The 16340-nt window shown below is 52.8% G+C and overlaps 1 protein-coding gene and 1 pseudogene across 1 annotated transcript; both read left to right on the forward strand.

Annotated features, from left to right (window-relative positions):
- Window positions 1-6037: 6037 nt before the first annotated feature.
- On the forward strand, window positions 6038-8019 carry LOC136530670 (uncharacterized). Its single transcript, XM_066523387.1, has 4 exons — window positions 6038-6340; window positions 6500-7054; window positions 7410-7682; window positions 7810-8019. Exons 1-4 carry the CDS (start codon window positions 6038-6040, stop codon window positions 8017-8019), a joined length of 1341 nt encoding a protein of 446 aa, XP_066379484.1.
- Window positions 8020-13397: 5378 nt separating this feature from the next.
- Window positions 13398-15883, forward strand: LOC136530671 (putative multidrug resistance protein; annotated as a pseudogene).
- Window positions 15884-16340: the final 457 nt, after the last annotated feature.

Consider the following 16340-nt stretch of genomic DNA (forward strand, 5'->3'; position numbering starts at 1 on the left):
ACCTGCCCCTAAAAAGGACTTTGGTAGTAGTTTGTTCAGTTTGCCATGGCGCGGAGTACATTAGACGGGCATGATGAAGGGCAAATGGAGGGGACTTGTGCATATTTGGATTAAGAGGAACTAGAGTATCAATCCATGCTCAAACAATGCTGAGAGTTTTAAGCATTACATGTTTCGTTGATGATTTCAGTATGTACAACTAATGAAATCAACTATCTTTACTCTCCTTATTCAATTCCTAACACAATATCTGTTGTCCTCGACCGATGTCTCAGACGGTTTGCAAGATAAGTTAGGAAATGCCTAGCTATTGGCAAGATAGTTTAGAAAATCAATGAGAGAAAGTGTCAAAGAGGGAGCGCTATGCAAATGGTGCTGGCCCCAACAATATCCATTTAGGTCATCTACAATCTTTATTACCCGATAAAGTTATCAATTACTCTATATGTCTTATCATCGTTTGCATTGCGCCTTTGTGGGTCTTCGTTATGTACTAAATTAAAAATCTAAGTTTCAGTTATATTTGTTCTTATTGCATCTTTTTGTGGCATCATGAATTTGTATTTTGGTTTTTGACTTTTGATCTTATTAGTTGTACCAATTTTTTTTATCCGTGTGATAAGTTTAAATTCTAGTGCTTATTATATCTTGATTCAAAAATTTTCTTTTATATTTTATTAAAAACTAGATTTTAGGTCTAGGCTACACTCTTAGTTATTTTATAATGGCATAAACAATCATTTTAGCCTACACATGGAACACAAGATGTTGAATTTAATTACTATATTGAAGAATTATCATGCAGTGGTATTGTTTATAGAAACACAGGGAGTTTTAAATTAAATTAGCAGTATTGATATATCATGAAGCTTTAGTTAAAGTGTATAACCCATGAAAAATAAAAAACTTACAAAATTTATTGTCAATCAGTAATAATATAATTTAAAGTGGAAGTATTAGTGTCACATGGTTTGTTAAGGGGACATTTTCTCCATGATTGATATACCATTCAAAGAAATAATATCTTAATATATGCATATTTTGTTGGTCTAGATATAGTGGCACATAGCATTTATGCTTAGTTTTAATTTAAAAGTGAAAGAAAGGTGTAATTTAGAAACATATATAACATATTCTATGGTTATTGAATTATTTTCCATAATATCTTATATGCTACTTAGACATAGATTTGGAGGATTATTTTATTTCTTATATTGTCAAATGTGGACAATTTAGTTACAAATTAAAGGGGTTAGTTTATTATATTTCATAATGACAAATGCAGGTAATTTAAAAGTAAAATAGTGGCTTAATTACTGCAATATCTTTCATAATGGTATATTTGATTGTTTAGGTGCAAACTTAGGGGGTATCTTGCATAATGGCAAAGGTGGGTAATTTAGATTCAAATTTAGAGGATTATTGTCGGTGTAGAAAGTGACCAACACGTCAATATTTGTAGTTTTGTTGTACGTTGTGATCAGAGGTGGCCTAGCACTCAATGACACAGGGTTTATACTGGTTCAGTCAACATGCCCTACGTCCAGTTTGAGTCAGTCAGTGACTTTATTCCTGAGCCTAGGTGCTCGAAGTTTGTAGTGGGGTTACAAACGAGAAGGAGAAAGATGGGGTGTACAAGAAGTCTGGTCGGACTCTGATCAGAGGGGCCAAGAGTGATGGGAGCTCCGCTATGTGCTAAGCGAACTTGATCGATCTGAATGAATCTACCTTGTTGGAGAGAGCGTACCCCCTTTTATAGATGAAGGAGATGGCCTTATAGGTGAGAGGGAGAGAGCGCGTATGCTACTAAGTCTTGTTATCCACGCTGGCGGGTACAGGATAATGGCAGGCGCCCACAATACTATTGAATGTTAGATGCACGTGGGTGGTTGTGTTGTCTTCTTTGGATATGGCAGATGTCGGCGCCTGCCACACTGTTGATACCTGGAGGCATACAAGGGGTTTTACCATGTTCGCTTGGTACGGTAAATACCGACGCCCACAACACTGTCGATGCCTAGAGGCATGTGGGGGGAGCCTTACCATATTTGTCTAGTACAAGAATTAATGGAGCCCACAACACTGTAGGGGAAAATATCGGCGCCTACAACACTGCTTGAGTTTTGTCATGCCAGGAGGGTCGTAGGGTACTGCCTGGCAAGTGCATAGGGTATGGTCCCTGATATTGTGGTTTGACTTGTGCGCCCTGCCTTGATTTCTCTGTTGTTTCCTGGTCCTCACCGAGCGGGCATCCCCGGTTGGTTGGTCCCAATCAGCTTTGATTACGCCAGTTTGGAGAAGAGCAGTGAGCAGGGGTTTGGCACATCCCTAATTGGAGACGTGGGTTGGAGTCGGAAGCGGTGTTCGGCCAGGCCTTCTGGTCGGAGAGGCCATTCGGAGGCGGGCTGAAGACCGAAGCGAGTGGTCAGAGAGATGGGCCAGAGTTGCAAAGCAGGCACCGCTCCTCCTTGGCTAGGCCTTTCGGTCGGCGATTGGATCGTCCTTCTGGCCTATCGTTTAGGTACTTGAGCCGGCCCATGAGTTGCTCATTGTTTGCAACATTGTCTGCTGGGCCGAGCCTTTGTTGGGAAGCCGGTCCATGAGGGACCCCGGGTTTATGAACCCGACAGGAGCCCCCGAGCCCTCGGGCGATTCAGGTAGAATCGTCTGGGGGATTTTTGTCTTTGACGGTGGGTGCGCACGAGCACTCCCGTGGGTGTAGCCCCCAAGAAATTCATGCAGCGCCGTGGGATCGGGCGAGTCAGAGTCATGGATCCTGGCATCGGTGCAGCCCGCGCAGCCGAGGTAGTTAGTTTAGGGATCGGACGAGATGGAGCTCATGGATCTTGGCATCGGTGCGCGCCGTGGGATCGGGTGAGTTGGAGTCATGGATCCTGGCATCGGTGCAGCCCGTGCAGCCAAGGCAGTTAGTTTAGGGATCGGACAGAGCTTGCGGATCCTGGCATCGTTGCACGCCGTGGGATCAGGCGAGTCAAAGTCATGGATCCTGGCATCGGTGCAGCTCGCGCAACTGAGGTAGTTAGTTTAGGGATCGAATGGAGCTCACAGATCCTAGCATCGGTGCGCGCCATGGGATCGGGCGAGTCAGAGTCGTGGATCCTGTTGGGGCGAGTTCGGGGTCATAGACCTAGGTGTTTGGAGTGCAGTCGAGGTATAGCCGAGGGATGGGGCGAGTTCGGGGTCGCAGACCCATGCGTTTGGTGTATAGTCGAGGTGTAGCCGAGGGATGGGGGGAGTTCGGGGTCATAGACCCATGTGTTTGGTGTGCAGTCGAGGCATAGTCAAGGGATGGGGCGAGTTCGGGGTCATAGACCCATGCGTTTGGTGTGCAGTCGAGGCGTAGCCGAGGGATGGGGCGAGTTCGGGGTCGCAGACCCATGCATTTGGGTGTCTTGAGCCCTCGAGCCCTGTTGGGCATGCTAGGGGCCGGTTCGAGTTATGTGCGTTACCCCGTCCTCGGTTTCTCACAATCAGAGGGGCTGAGCTTTGTCACTTGCCTCGATCGCTTGGGCTCGAGTGACACGCTCGGTGAGCTCGCTAACAGGTATGATCGAGTGGAATCCAGGTCTGTCATTCGTGAAGGGGTCGGCATAGCCCTCTTGTGACATTCCACTGCTCCTTTACCTGCAACCAGACAGATGCCTGGGTCGTTCCGAAGACCGACCCGGGTGGCCCGCTAGCCTCCCCTTGATGGAGATTCTATGGGTTTGGCAAAGGTTTAGGATCGAACGAGAAGGTTGAGATGACCCTATCTGCTTCTGGGCAGACTGGGCTAGGGCCGCACAGGGCTCATTTGTGTTTTCTCCCTAGCTCTATTTGATGCGAGGCGGCCTCGAGCCCTTCGTGGGCCAGCCTTCGAACCCCGGTCGGTCATTGCTCATGTTGAATGAGCCAACTACCGCTTCATGATGCAACACGGAGCGTTATGATGCATTTAGCCGCATGTGCTATGCCTTAGTTCCCAAGCCCTTGGGCGATTCAGGGCCTGAATCGTCTGGGGGGCACGGGCGTATGGAATGAATACATGTACGAATGTATGAATAATTATATAAAGAAATAGTGGGGGTTGGTAGTGTTACCTTGATGGCTCGAGTGACGGGGTTTGAAGAGCTCCAATCGGAAATGTCCAACCGAGATCCGTGCTCGTCGTTCGTGATGGAATCGGCATGGCCTACATGGGGCGTCCCTTTGCTCCTTACCTTTCTCTCAGTGTTTTCCTGAGCCATTCGATTGACTTAGGAAGCCCGATGGTCTCTCTTGGCGGAGATCCCTTTGTTTGGGTTTTTCCAAGTCCCGCCTAGGAAGGCGGAGAGCCGCCTGCATTTTGGCGCTTTGGTTCTTGCGCCCGGCGTGCGGTAGTGGTGGGCCATACCTAGGCCACGTCTCGTCTGATCAGGCGCCGTTCCATCGGGCAGGGCGTGTCTCATTAGTCAAGGCGCGTCCCATCGTATCCCATCTGCATTAAATGAGGAAGGGAGAGGGTTTTTTGCCCCGTCGTTTCGCCTTTCCCTGATCACCGCGCCTTCCCCAACTGCTGTGTCCTTTTCTTTAAGTAGGAGAAGGGAGGGGGCTTTTGCCCTGTTCCTTCGCCTATTCCTCATCTGCCATCTCTTCTCTTTCTTCCTTCTCACCAAGAGCGTCTGAGTGCCACGGCGGTTCCTAGGAGAGAAAAGGGAGAGAGCAAGGGAGAGGGGAAAACTCACAAATCCATTTGCGAACCCGAAGCAAAATGTCAGGTTGGAGATCATCCACTGTGAGGGAGTCAATGCTAGAGGCCTTCGCCGTGAAGGGGTTTCTGCCGCCGAAGGAGGTGGCGCACTGGAGGGCTCCCGGGAGGGAGGATTTCCCTCAACCTTGGCCCGGCAAGGTGGTTTCCTTCCTCGCCTTCCACGAGCGCGGGCTAGGATACCCCGCGCACTAGTTCCTGCACGGGCTCCTTAATGAGTGGGGTTTGGAGTTGTAGCACCTCAATCCGACTGGGGGTGCTGCATATCGCCGGCTTCGTCACCGTCTACGAGGCCTCCCTCAGGATGGAGCCGCACGCGGACTTCTTTTGGCAGCTGTTCTCTAGGCGAACTCTATATGTGGGGGATCCGCTTGAGGCCACACCGGTGAGGGGCTTTGCCCTGTAGAAAAAACCGAGCGTGGGGGGCTCGTATGCCACGTACATCCCCTACGACTCCAACTGGGGGTGGCACGGGGAGTGGTTCTATATTAGGAACCCGATGGAGGCGTCATTCCCAGCATTCACCGGTAGAAGGCCGGAAAGGCGGGAAAGTTGGTCGTGGGGCCCTTCTCGTCGGGAGAAGAAGGTAGAGATCATCGAGGCAGAGCTTTAGAAGCTCGTGCGACACGGGATTGACGGGGTGCGGGTGTTCCACACCCTCTACCACTGTCGGGTTGCTCCGTTGGCGGAGAGCGGCCGATGTGGAAGTATGGCGGCCCGACGGACCCCGATCGCGCGTCGCCGGAGGAGCTACCGAACGACAAAGTCTAGAGTCGCCTCGACCGGGTGCTGCAGTTGAAGCCCAAAGAGAAGGTCGATGGAAAGCCTGGACCTCTCAACGCCTCGGTGGTGTCCAAACTAGTATGCTTCCCTCTCCTTACTCCGTGTTCTTTCCCCTTTACTTTCCTGCTTTTTTGATTTTGAGTCGCTTGTTTTATAGGGACTTGACACTTACAAGTCCCGGCCGCACCTTCCGAAGGGACTGGAGGGCGTGGCTCGGCAGGCCGCCCAGAAGGAGGCGGCGAATGTTAGGAAGAAGAAGAAAGCCGAGGAGTCTCGGCGAAAGTATGAGAAGGAGAAGGAGATCGCCCGACGCATGAAGGTCGGGGAAAATAGGAGTGACGTCGAGTCAGAACTCGAGTCAGAGGACCCCATAGAGGTAGGGGATGACATGATCTTCTCTGAGGAGGAGGAGAGCTAGGAGGTCATTGCGACCTCGGTGGAGCGTCGTGATCCCGTGGCCATGTCTGCTAGTGGTGAGTGGGCGCGGAGAGGCACGACGATGTCCCCATGACGAGGAAGCGTGATGCGATCACGGATGCCATCGATGAATGGGAGGCAAAGCGGATGCGGTCACTGCGCCCTTTGGTGGCATCACCGGTCTCGTCCTCGCCTGCCGTAGACGCGATCGAGCAAGCCAGGCGGTCAGAGGAGCGAGCCTGCACCCACAAGTCGTCGGGGCCAGCGCCAGCACGTGACTCACAGTGGGAGGATGACCCGCCTGCTGCTCCAGTCGGCGTGCCCCAAGCCAAAGGTCGTGGTGACTCGCGGACTGGGCAGGAGCCGATTGAGTCGACTCCACCCCCGGCTGAAGTGAGCGAGCGTGGGTCGCAGCCCGAGAGCGGTCCTCGCCCTATGGGCCTGTCGGGTTTCAGAGTCGTACCACTTACATCCCGGTATGCCTTTCTTTGTTTCTTTTCGCTCTTGCTGTTAAGTCTTTTTGGAGCATGACTGACCTATACTTTTTGTCAGCGGCCAGACGGTGACGGGGTTGAGCATCGCCCCAACTCCCATGCAGGAGGTTTGGAGGCCCAACCTACAGCGTGCCGCGGCGAGTGGCGGGGGGGGGGGGACAGGGTGGTGGCGGCGAACCCTTCCCTTCCAGGGGTAGTGCTCCTCGGGTCAGCTGTTAGTACGGCGGCAGTGATGGTGGCGGTGCTGGCAGCAATCCCAGTGGTGACGGCGGAGGCTACATTGGAGGTGTCCCTTGCGGCCCCTCCTCCACCGGCTACGGTGAAAGAGGAGAGGGCGACTGGGCTCCCTTCCTCATCGAGCGAAGGGCTACACGGCTCACCCTCCCGGTCGGAGCTGAAGGTGTCGAGAGGTGTGGTCGGGCCAAAACCAGAACGCCTGTCGGTGGCCCATGAAACCGAGGTGGTGGAGATCCCTTCTGATGATGAAGCGGATGACGTGGTGAAGCTGCCGGTGCCATTGCGGGAGCTGGCGGTGGTCCAGTCGGAGGCTGGGCTCTCTAGCAGGCAGGAGGAGACTGACCTGGAGTGGCCTTGCCCTGAGGACCCAACCAAGGTTCATTTCGTCCTTTAGGATTCGTAGGAGTGTTAGCTCTAGGATATCCTTGGGGGAGAGGACTCACCGTGGAGTCCGATCTCGCCAAGCTATCGGTGAAGCTTGAGGATGCCCAGGAGCGGGTTAAGTCCATCCAACAGTTGGTCAAGGTCGACCTACAGCTCACCGCGGAGGTGAGTTTCCCGCGCTTGTCCTTGACCTCTTAGTCTCTTGTTGGTTGCCTCAGCATGCTTGCTTCTTGTTTTCGCAGGGTCTGCAGGAGATGTCGTGTCGCAAGTCCCGCTTCCTCCGGATGGAGCATGCCCGAATGGCTGAGCTTGAGCATTAGCTAGAGTTCGCCCACTATGAGTCCCAGGACCGGGCGGCGAAGGTGTCTGAGGTGCGGGCGGCGGAGCAGCTCACGGCGAAGCGGGCGACCGCCGTCGAGCAGGGGCTTGAGGCGGCGATGCACCAAAAGTCCCTGGCGGACACCAAGGCGACGCTCCAAGGTGCCCTAGAGACCTCGGAGGTAGAGTGGAGTGCCCTGGCGTCAGAGCAGAAGGCCCGATCGGAGGTCAATCAGGAAGTGCTCACGCTCCGAGGCCAGGTGATGGGGACAGAGGAGGCGAACACCCGGCTGCGCGAGCAGGTGGCCCGACAGGCGGAGGGACTCTCCACCCTCGAGAACTCCCGCTGCAGTACGTACCTTTTCTATTTTTTGTCATGTTGGTTTCTTCCTTTATCTTGTTTATGAGCTTGTCACCCTTCTTCCACAGCTGGGTGGAAAGGTGGAGTCGTTGGAGCGGGGCCTGGAGACGGCCAAGGCGATGTTTGGCCAGAATGCGGAGGCACTGGCCAAGTCCCTTGAAGAGCGACGTGCTCTCGAGGGGGAACTTGACCAGATCCACAATGTTTCCCAACTTGTCGTCTCAGAGGTCTTTGGGTCGGCGCCAAGTACCGACGCGCCCGCCATCCAGCTGGCGTAGGTTCTGGATCAAGTTCAGGCCCTCATCACACACGGGCTGTTCTACAAAGTGTCGGGGGTGTTGACTTCGGTGGTGACGTACCACCCGGACCTGGACTTCACCACTATCTATAGCGGGTATGCCGACGGTTTGAGCATGAAGGACATCCAATCGCTCGGGGAGAGCTTGCTGCCGCATGCAAAGTTGGTGGCAGAGCAAGTCTTCGCGTAGTGGGTGATGGATGCCCACCGTGCGGACCTGGCCGATGGCGCGCATCAAGAGGACGTCGCCCATTCTACAGATGGAGTGGAGCCCAGGTCGGCGATGAACGTCGCCCCACTTCCGACGAAGCCAAATGTCATCCCGCTGTATAGCGAGCAGCTCGTGCCCTTGCCGGTCGCGCCGATAGTCGATGTCACTGGGGAGCCGCAGTAGAATTTCTTAGCATAACTTTGTTTTTTATTCTCTTCTTTTTCACACCTGCCCATTCGCACCATAGGCCACAACTTTAAGAGCCCGGGCGTGGCCCGCGAGGCTAAGTCGCTCGTAACCGTAGGTAGATGCGGGGCGTGATCGGTCGGAATATTCTAAGCAAAGTTATGTAAGGAAATTGAAGGAATGGACTATCCTTTCGTTCGGGGAAAATGTATTTATCATGTGAAAGGAAAAAGAGGGGTGACATTGCATCCCCATGAGGCCCCCGAGCAACCTAGATCGAAAGTGTTCGGGTCGGGGCGCTTTACAGGAGCGAACGCTTAAGTAAAAATGATAAGACTGAATTTTAGAGGAAGAAACGACGTAGCTGTTCACTATTCCAAGTATTGGTGAGAACGTTGCTATTGTGGTCCTTCAGTCGGTAGGCGTCTAGTCAGATCACCTCGGTCATCGTATAGGGAACTTTAGTCATTCGGATCCTTGCCCGCTACGCCCCCTTTCTTGGCCGCTGCTTCTTTGCCTTTTCCTTCCTTTGGCCCGTCGGGCTATCATAGAAGGCGCTTGAGGAGCTCGCAGTCCTTGTAGAGGTGTTTGACGGGGTAGGCGTGGTTGGTGCACAGGCTCTCCCTGAGCTCGTTGAAGTGGTCCAGAAGGCCCTGCTGGGCTACTGGTCTGTCTGATCAGCTATGGCGACCACCACAGAGTTGGTCAGTCGGCGACGATCTTTTCTGTTCTTTTTGCCCCTCTACATGGAGGGGCTCTCGCCCTGATCCTCGCGCTTGGCCTTACCTTTGTCTCGGCCTCTGTTGAAATGAGCGTCTTGGTTCAGCCCGAGCCGCTTGCGTATAGGGGGTCGGTGCGGAGCGGGCACCAAGTCAAGCCGAGGCGCAGATGTAGCCTCCTGTGCCGCGCTTAGCGGCTGAAGCGGTGGGAAGGTGGAGCGATTCGTCTGGTACATCCCCACTCCCCTGGTGGGGAGAGAGGTTGTGAGTCAGTGCCGCGATGCGGAACTCTCCGCCTGTTGAACAGCGGCGGTTTCCACCAGTGCCCGGAAGTTCCGGTGGATCGCATGTTCCTTAGGGTCGTTCGGCTCGGAAAGGCCGCATAGAAGCATTGCCGCAGTGGTGATGTTCTGATTGGCCCAAGCGAACTATGGGGAATCATTCCCCCTATCCATGGTGTTGTGCTGGACCCAACGGGGGTGACCCCAGGCGCCGCTCGCCGGTTTATGCGCACGGGGCGTAGTGTGGTGCGCCGAGCGCGCTGGGGCAGGCGGCGGCTGGTTCAGCCGCTGTTGTCGTAGCTCCTCGCCGTGCTCCCATGTGAGCACAGGGGTCCCCACATGAGGGTCCGAAGGGGTGTGAGTCTGCAAGGACTCCGCTATCACCGACGGCTGTCCCGAAGTGTCCGCCATAGCGCACTCTCGGGACGGACGGTGGCTAGGCACCACATCGCCGATGCTGGAGCCGTCACTCTCAACATCATCATCTATGAGGTCGAGGAAATAGGTAGAAGCATAGCCCACCATCCCCACAAATTCGGACGTGAGAGGGGGCGGCGCCGGCATCCTTCGAAGCCCCCGGGCGTACACGTCCGTGGGGGACGTGAGGCCGTAGGGGAATCGGTCGCATGGCAGTCGCGGCGGGGACAACGGGGTCCCTCCGGATAATCGGCAGAGGATAGTAAATAGCGAGTAAATAACAATATGTACATTACTCACGGCGGGGTTTGAGCAGAGAGTTTGCTCAGAATGAAGCGCAGATGCCTCGTCGTTGAAGTCGTCGTGCATCCCGGAGCCGATGGAGGGCGTCCCTCCGACGGGCGTCGGAACGAGTGCCTCCTCGCGGAGGTGTAGTACGCCGAACCGGTCGGCAACGAAGTCTAGGCTTCCGAAGAGGAAGGCCTGGGACAGCTCGAAGACGAGTGGAACCCACATCCCAACATGTGGGAGTGCGGGAAACTCCAGTGAGCCAAAGCGAGTCGTATCGCTTGAGCCCGCCATGGCGAAGGTGGCGGAAAAGTGGCCCATCCGATGACCAAAAAGTGTTGAACGTACATCGTCTTCCCCACGGACGGCGCCAACTGTCGGTGCAGAAAGTGACCAACACATAAATATTTGTAGTTTTGCTATACGTTGTGATCGGAGGTGGCCTAGCACTCAATGACAGAGGGTTTATACTGGTTCAGGCAACGTGCCCTACGTCCAGTTTGAGTCGGTCGGTGACTTTATTCCTGAGCCCAGGTGCTCGAAGTTTGTAGTGGGGTTACAAACGAGAAGGACAAAGATGTGGTGTACAAGAGGTCCGGTCGAACTCTGGTCAGAGGGGCCGAGAGTGACGGGAGCTCCGCTATGTGCTAAGTGAACTTGATCGATCTAAATGAATCTACCTTATTGGAGAGAGCGCACCCCCTTTTATAGATGAAGGGGATGGCTTTACAGGTGAGAGGGAGAGAGCGCGTATGCTACTAAGTCTTGTTACCCACGCTGGCGGGTACAGGATGATGGTAGGCGCCCACAATACTGTTGAATGTCAAATGCACGTGGGAGGTTGTGTTTCTTCTTCGGATATGGCAGATGTCGGCACCTGCCACACTGTTGATATCTAGAGGCATGCAAGGGGTTTTACCATGTTTGCTTGGTACGGTAAATACCGGCGCCCACAACACTGTCGATGCCCAGAGGCATGTGGGGGGAGCCTTACCGTATTTGTCTGGTACAGGAATCAATGGCGCCCACAACACTGTAGAGGAAAATGTCGGCGCCTATAACACTGCTTGAGTTCTGTCATGCCAGGAGGGTTGCAGGGTACTGCCTAGCAGGTGTACAGGGTATGGTCCTTGGTATTATGGTTTGACTTGTGCGCCCTGCCTTACTTTCTCTGTCTGTTTCCTGGTCCTCACCGAGCGGGCGTCCTCGGCGGTTGGTCCCAGCCGGCTCTGATTACGCCAGTTTGGAGAAGAGCAGTGAGCTGGGGTTTGGCGCATCCCCGGTCGGAGACACGGGTCAAAGTCGGAAGCGGTGTTCAGCCAGGCCTTCCGGTCAGAGAGTCCGTTCGGAGGTGGGCTGGAGACCGAAGCGAGTGGTCGGAGAGGCGGGCCGGAGTCAGAAAGCGGGCACCGCTCCTCCTCGGCCAGGCCTTCCGGTCGGCGATTGGATCGCCCTTTTGGCCTGCCGTTTAGGTACTTGGGCCGGCCCATGAGTTGCTCGTTGTTTGCAACATTGTCCGCTGGGCCGAGCCTTTGTTGGGAAGCCGGTCCGTGAGGCACCCCGGGTTTATGAACCCGACAATTATTGTGTGTATTGTTATAATGATAGAGATGAGATATTATCTAAAAACGGAACAGATATGGTTTTAAATAATGGGGTAAGGCATTTAGCAATAGCCTCCTCCAGAAGCTATAAACATGGTATTTAGTAATAGTTGTTTTTGTGCAAAGTTGGTTAAGAATTTCCATGTTTTCTATAACGTGGTAAGGTTTTAAATAATGGCTAGTGATTAGTAGTTGATGTGTGGGAGTTTGGTGGTTAACACTCAAGACACGATAAGGTTTATCCCAGTTCGAGCTTCAAAGCCCTATGTCCATTAGATAATTCTTCGTATTAGAATGCTCAAAATGACTTCTTACAACAAGAGAGAGAAGGAGACCGTATGGCTAGTTCTGATCTAGGGTTTCGGAATGAGGTCAACCCCCTCTAAAAGTTCCCTTGCCCGCCCTTATATCTCCGAAAGACAAGGGGCATACAAACTTTGGTTTTTTTTTCTAGTTTCCTTGGTATCCAAGGAAAGGCTAAGGCTTCTTCGACTCTAGGTATGGTCGTGGACGACATTGTAGAAACTATTGGTGGCAGCTTTTGCTGATGGCGGTGGCAGGTCTTGGCAGACGAGGAGCTCGTCATTCTGCCCGTCCCTTGTTCACCCACCCTCTAGTGTCCTTTGCACGCCAAGGGAGGAGAGGCTTGGAGGGCTGATGCATGGGTCTGGTGCGCCACTTGTCGTGTTGCGTCATGCCCCGAGTGTGACTCCTCACCAAAATACGCAGGCAACTCCACGCTAAGGTGGGAAGAACAACGACATGATAGAGATAGCTACACCGTGTCCCTGTTCAGGTGTCAGACGGGCATCTACCAGCTGGGCCAACCCGCTGAGTCCCGTTCAGTCGGGCAAGACCCTCGGGCGATGAGGGCCTAGGCTGTCTTGGGCTTTAGTCCCATTCTCGAGCTAACTTCGCTCGGGCAGAGGCCTTGGGCGAGGAAGGCTCAGGACTCGTGGGCTTTGGTTGGTGTGAGGGCTCGCAAGCGCACCTGCTGGGTGTAGCCACTGAACCCCTGACCGATTAAGACAATAGGTTAGGAGGTTAATTACACTTTTTAGTGCTAATGAAGGGGTTGACATAACCCTGATGTTAGATATTCATCAAGATGACTTATACGTTGATAGATTAAAGATTAAAAGTATTGTACATAGTAGAGATGATGTAGACAATTTTTGTAATCAATAAGAGATGACATGAATATCTTGTATGAAAGGATAATAAGTTAGTGGGATACTTATTGGGGAATGATGTAGACACCTTGTATGAAGGGATAAAACGTCTAGTGAGTACTAGCTTTATTAGATTATATAGGTATAGATATAGATTAAGATTTCAAGACGTGTATCCAAGTGGTAATGGTGGGTAATTATCTACCAATTCCATGAGGATGTTGAGAAATGTGATTTGTTGAGCACATGTTTGTATGCTCCATCAAAATGAACTAGGAGGTGGCTTTTTGCTCTGTATGGAGATGGTTACTCTAGAAAATAGGAATAATTATCCTAGTAATTTTAGCTTTTATTTTATTTTATTTCTCCATTGCCCTCCCTTAATAATGCTCTCACTCTCACAAAACGAATGTGTTCCTTAGTGTAGTAGAAATGGAGAAGAATAAGATCATTTCGGCTACTGTGTTTTTTAATCCTTGTGCAGGGATCTAAAAGCATCCTACATTTTCAGTTGTCTTCTGTAGAGGCCTAGACCACATTTGCAATATATAACAAAGAGATACTTAACTGCCATGTGCGGCATGCCCAACTACCTCGCCGGCCGGACATAGTATGAGCAAGGAGGGTTCGCCGGAGATGGCGAAGGCAGCGCCGGTTCTGAGGTCATTTGCGTTGTTGTTCATGCACGCAGACGCGGTGGACGTGGCGCTGATGGCGCTGGGCCTGGTGGGCGCCATCGGCGACGGTATGTCGACGCCGGTAATGCTAACCATCATGAGCCACGTCTACAACGATGCAGGCAGCGGCCCTGATCACCTCCAGCAGTTCAGCTCCAAGATGAATCAGGTACACCGTAGATTCCATCTCTAACTTGACGAACCTGATGATCTACATATGCATCAGGTCTACGTACGTACGCAAATGTTACATGAACAACAACACTGACGCGTCCACCGGGTCTTGTATCAGAACGTGAGGAATACCCTCGTCCTGGCTGCCGCATGCTTTGTCATGGCGTTCCTAGGTGAGAGCACACTGCATGCCAATGCCCCGGCCGGCGCCTCTCTGACACCACCGTGGATTTCTTTTTTCCTCGTTCGAGCAGAGGGGTACTGCTGGACGCGGACGGCGGAGCGGCAGGCGTCGCGGATACGGCTGCGTTACCTCCGGGCGGTGCTCCGGCAGGACGTGGAGTACTTCGACCTCAAGACCGGCTCCACGTCGTCGGAGGTGATCACCAGCGTCTCCAACGACAGCCTCGTGGTGCAGGATGTGCTGAGCGAGAAGCTGCCCAACTTCGCGGTGAGCGTCACCACGTTCGTGGCCAGCTACGCCGTCGGGTTCGCGCTGCAGTGGCGGCTCACGCTGGTGGCGCTGCCGTCCGTGCTGCTGCTCGTCATCCCCGGCTTGCTCTACAGCCGAGTCCAGATCGGCCTGGCGCGCAAGATCAGGGAGCAGTACAGGCGCCCGGGCGCCATCGCCGAGCAGGCGATCTCGTCGGTGCGCACTGTGTACTCGTTCGTCGCGGAGAGGAGCACCACGGCGCGGTTTTCGGCCGCGCTGGAGGAGCTGGTACGGCTCGGGCTCAAGCAGGGGCTTGCCAAGGGCGTCGCCGTCGGCAGCAATGGAATCACCTACGCCATCTTCGCCTTCAACATTTGGTACGGCAGCCGGCTTGTCATGCACCACGGCTACAGGGGCGGCACCGTCTACATCGTCGCCCTCGTCATTGTACACGGAGGCGTGTATGTAACAGTACTACTCCCTTATTTCTAAATTATAAGACGTTTTAGTTTTTCTAGATATATTGTTTTTATTATGTATTTAAACATAGTGTATATTTAAATACGTAGTAAAAGTAATGAATTAAAAATTGTAATTTGAAACGGATTGAGAAGTACTAGCTAATTAACTGCAACTGCGTCTGTGCGTGATTCACCGTAAATTCTGTTGGATAAAACACCATTAACGAACGAATTGAACCGTGCAGAGCGCTGGGGTCGGCGCTGTCGAACATCAAGTACTTCTCGGAGGCAAGCGCAACGGCGGAGAGGATAACGGAGCTGATCAGGCGAGTGCCCAAGATAGACTCCGAGAGTGGCGCCGGCGACGTGCTGGACAACGTCACCGGCGAGGTGGAGTTCAGGAACGTGGAGTTCTGCTACCCGTCGCGGCCCAAGAACCCCATCTTCGTCAACTTTAGCCTGCACGTGCCGGCCGGGCGGTCGGTGGCGCTGGTGGGCGCCAGCGGGTCAGGCAAGTCGACGGTGATCGCGCTGCTGGAGCGCTTCTACGACCCGTCGGCTGGGGAGGTGACTCTGGACGGCGTGGACATCCGGCGGCTGCGGCTCAAGTGGCTGCGCGCGCAGATGGGGCTTGTCAGCCAGGAGCCGGCGCTGTTCGCGACGTCGATCAGGGAGAACATACTGTTAGGCAAGGAGGACGCCACGGATCATAGCTGCGGCGATGGCGGCGGACGCCCACAGCTTCATCTCGCAGTTGCCGCAGGGCTACGACACGCAGGTACGTAGCATCTTCTCCTTGCACTAGCACTTTCTGAAAACAGTCATATGGCTGAAAATGTAACTAGCATAACGGTGGCTTAGGCCCGGTTTGGTTTCAATATTAGATAAAAGTTAGCCGGCTAATAACTCATTATCTTATTTGGTCTAGCTAATGGGATAGTTGTTACCTAAAGGTCTAGCTAACAATTAGCTAATCTATTATCTATACATGTTTTGATCTAAAAGAGATAATTATTAGTAGATAACTACTATCTATAGGGATCATATGCACCCTCTCGTTATATCTTGCACTCAAATCAATGTCTTCCTTTTTGGTGGAGCTTCTCCGTCAGCTTCACAAATAACTTCACTGGCTCCCCAACAAAACGCTAGATTAAATTTAAAATAGCTTTCGTAGAGAAGTTCCGTGGTTGGAGCTGCATGTGAGAGGAGCGGGAAAAAAAGAAGCTTTGCCAGCTCCCTCTCAATGTTGTGGGCCCTGTGCATAGCGGTGACTAGATTTGCTCGAGGGCGCCGGGAGGGGCGGTTGGGCAATTGCGAGCGAGGGGCGTGGAGGCCGGAGTAGGGAGGGACAAAGACCGGTGTAGGAAGGCCCCTCGGGCTAATGCGGGGAGGGAAGGAGGCCGGCATGAATAAGGTGGAGATAGAAGAGAAATAAGTAAGGAAAAAAGTAGAACAAAACGAATAGAGAAGATAGAAGGTTGTTATAGACATGGTTAACAACCACAAGAAGTTGTTTTTGTCAAAAAGAGTTGTATCAAAGAAGCTACTGTTGGAGGTATTTTTGGCTAGAGCCAAATCTCTACCAAACCAGCCCTTAACTTGTGTCTATTATTGTGTGGTAGAACCACCCGAAATAACACGTTTTTGGAGGCGCTCGTCTTCCACTAGACACTAA

Source organism: Miscanthus floridulus, unplaced genomic scaffold (assembly GCF_019320115.1).
Source record: "Miscanthus floridulus cultivar M001 unplaced genomic scaffold, ASM1932011v1 fs_174_2_3, whole genome shotgun sequence".
NCBI lineage: Eukaryota > Viridiplantae > Streptophyta > Magnoliopsida > Poales > Poaceae > Miscanthus > Miscanthus floridulus.

What these genes read in the sequence shown, in the direction of transcription:
- LOC136530670 (XM_066523387.1), top strand. Translation starts at nt 6,038, where the DNA reads ATGACGAGGAAGCGTGATGCGATCACGGATGCCATCGATGAATGGGAG. An exon ending in CGACTCCACCCCCGGCTGAA is followed by an intron (nt 6,341 to 6,499) that starts GTGAGCGAGCGT and finishes ACTTTTTGTCAG; the next exon opens with CGGCCAGACGGTGACGGGGT. An exon ending in GCCCTGAGGACCCAACCAAG is followed by an intron (nt 7,055 to 7,409) that starts GTTCATTTCGTC and finishes TATGAGTCCCAG; the next exon opens with GACCGGGCGGCGAAGGTGTC.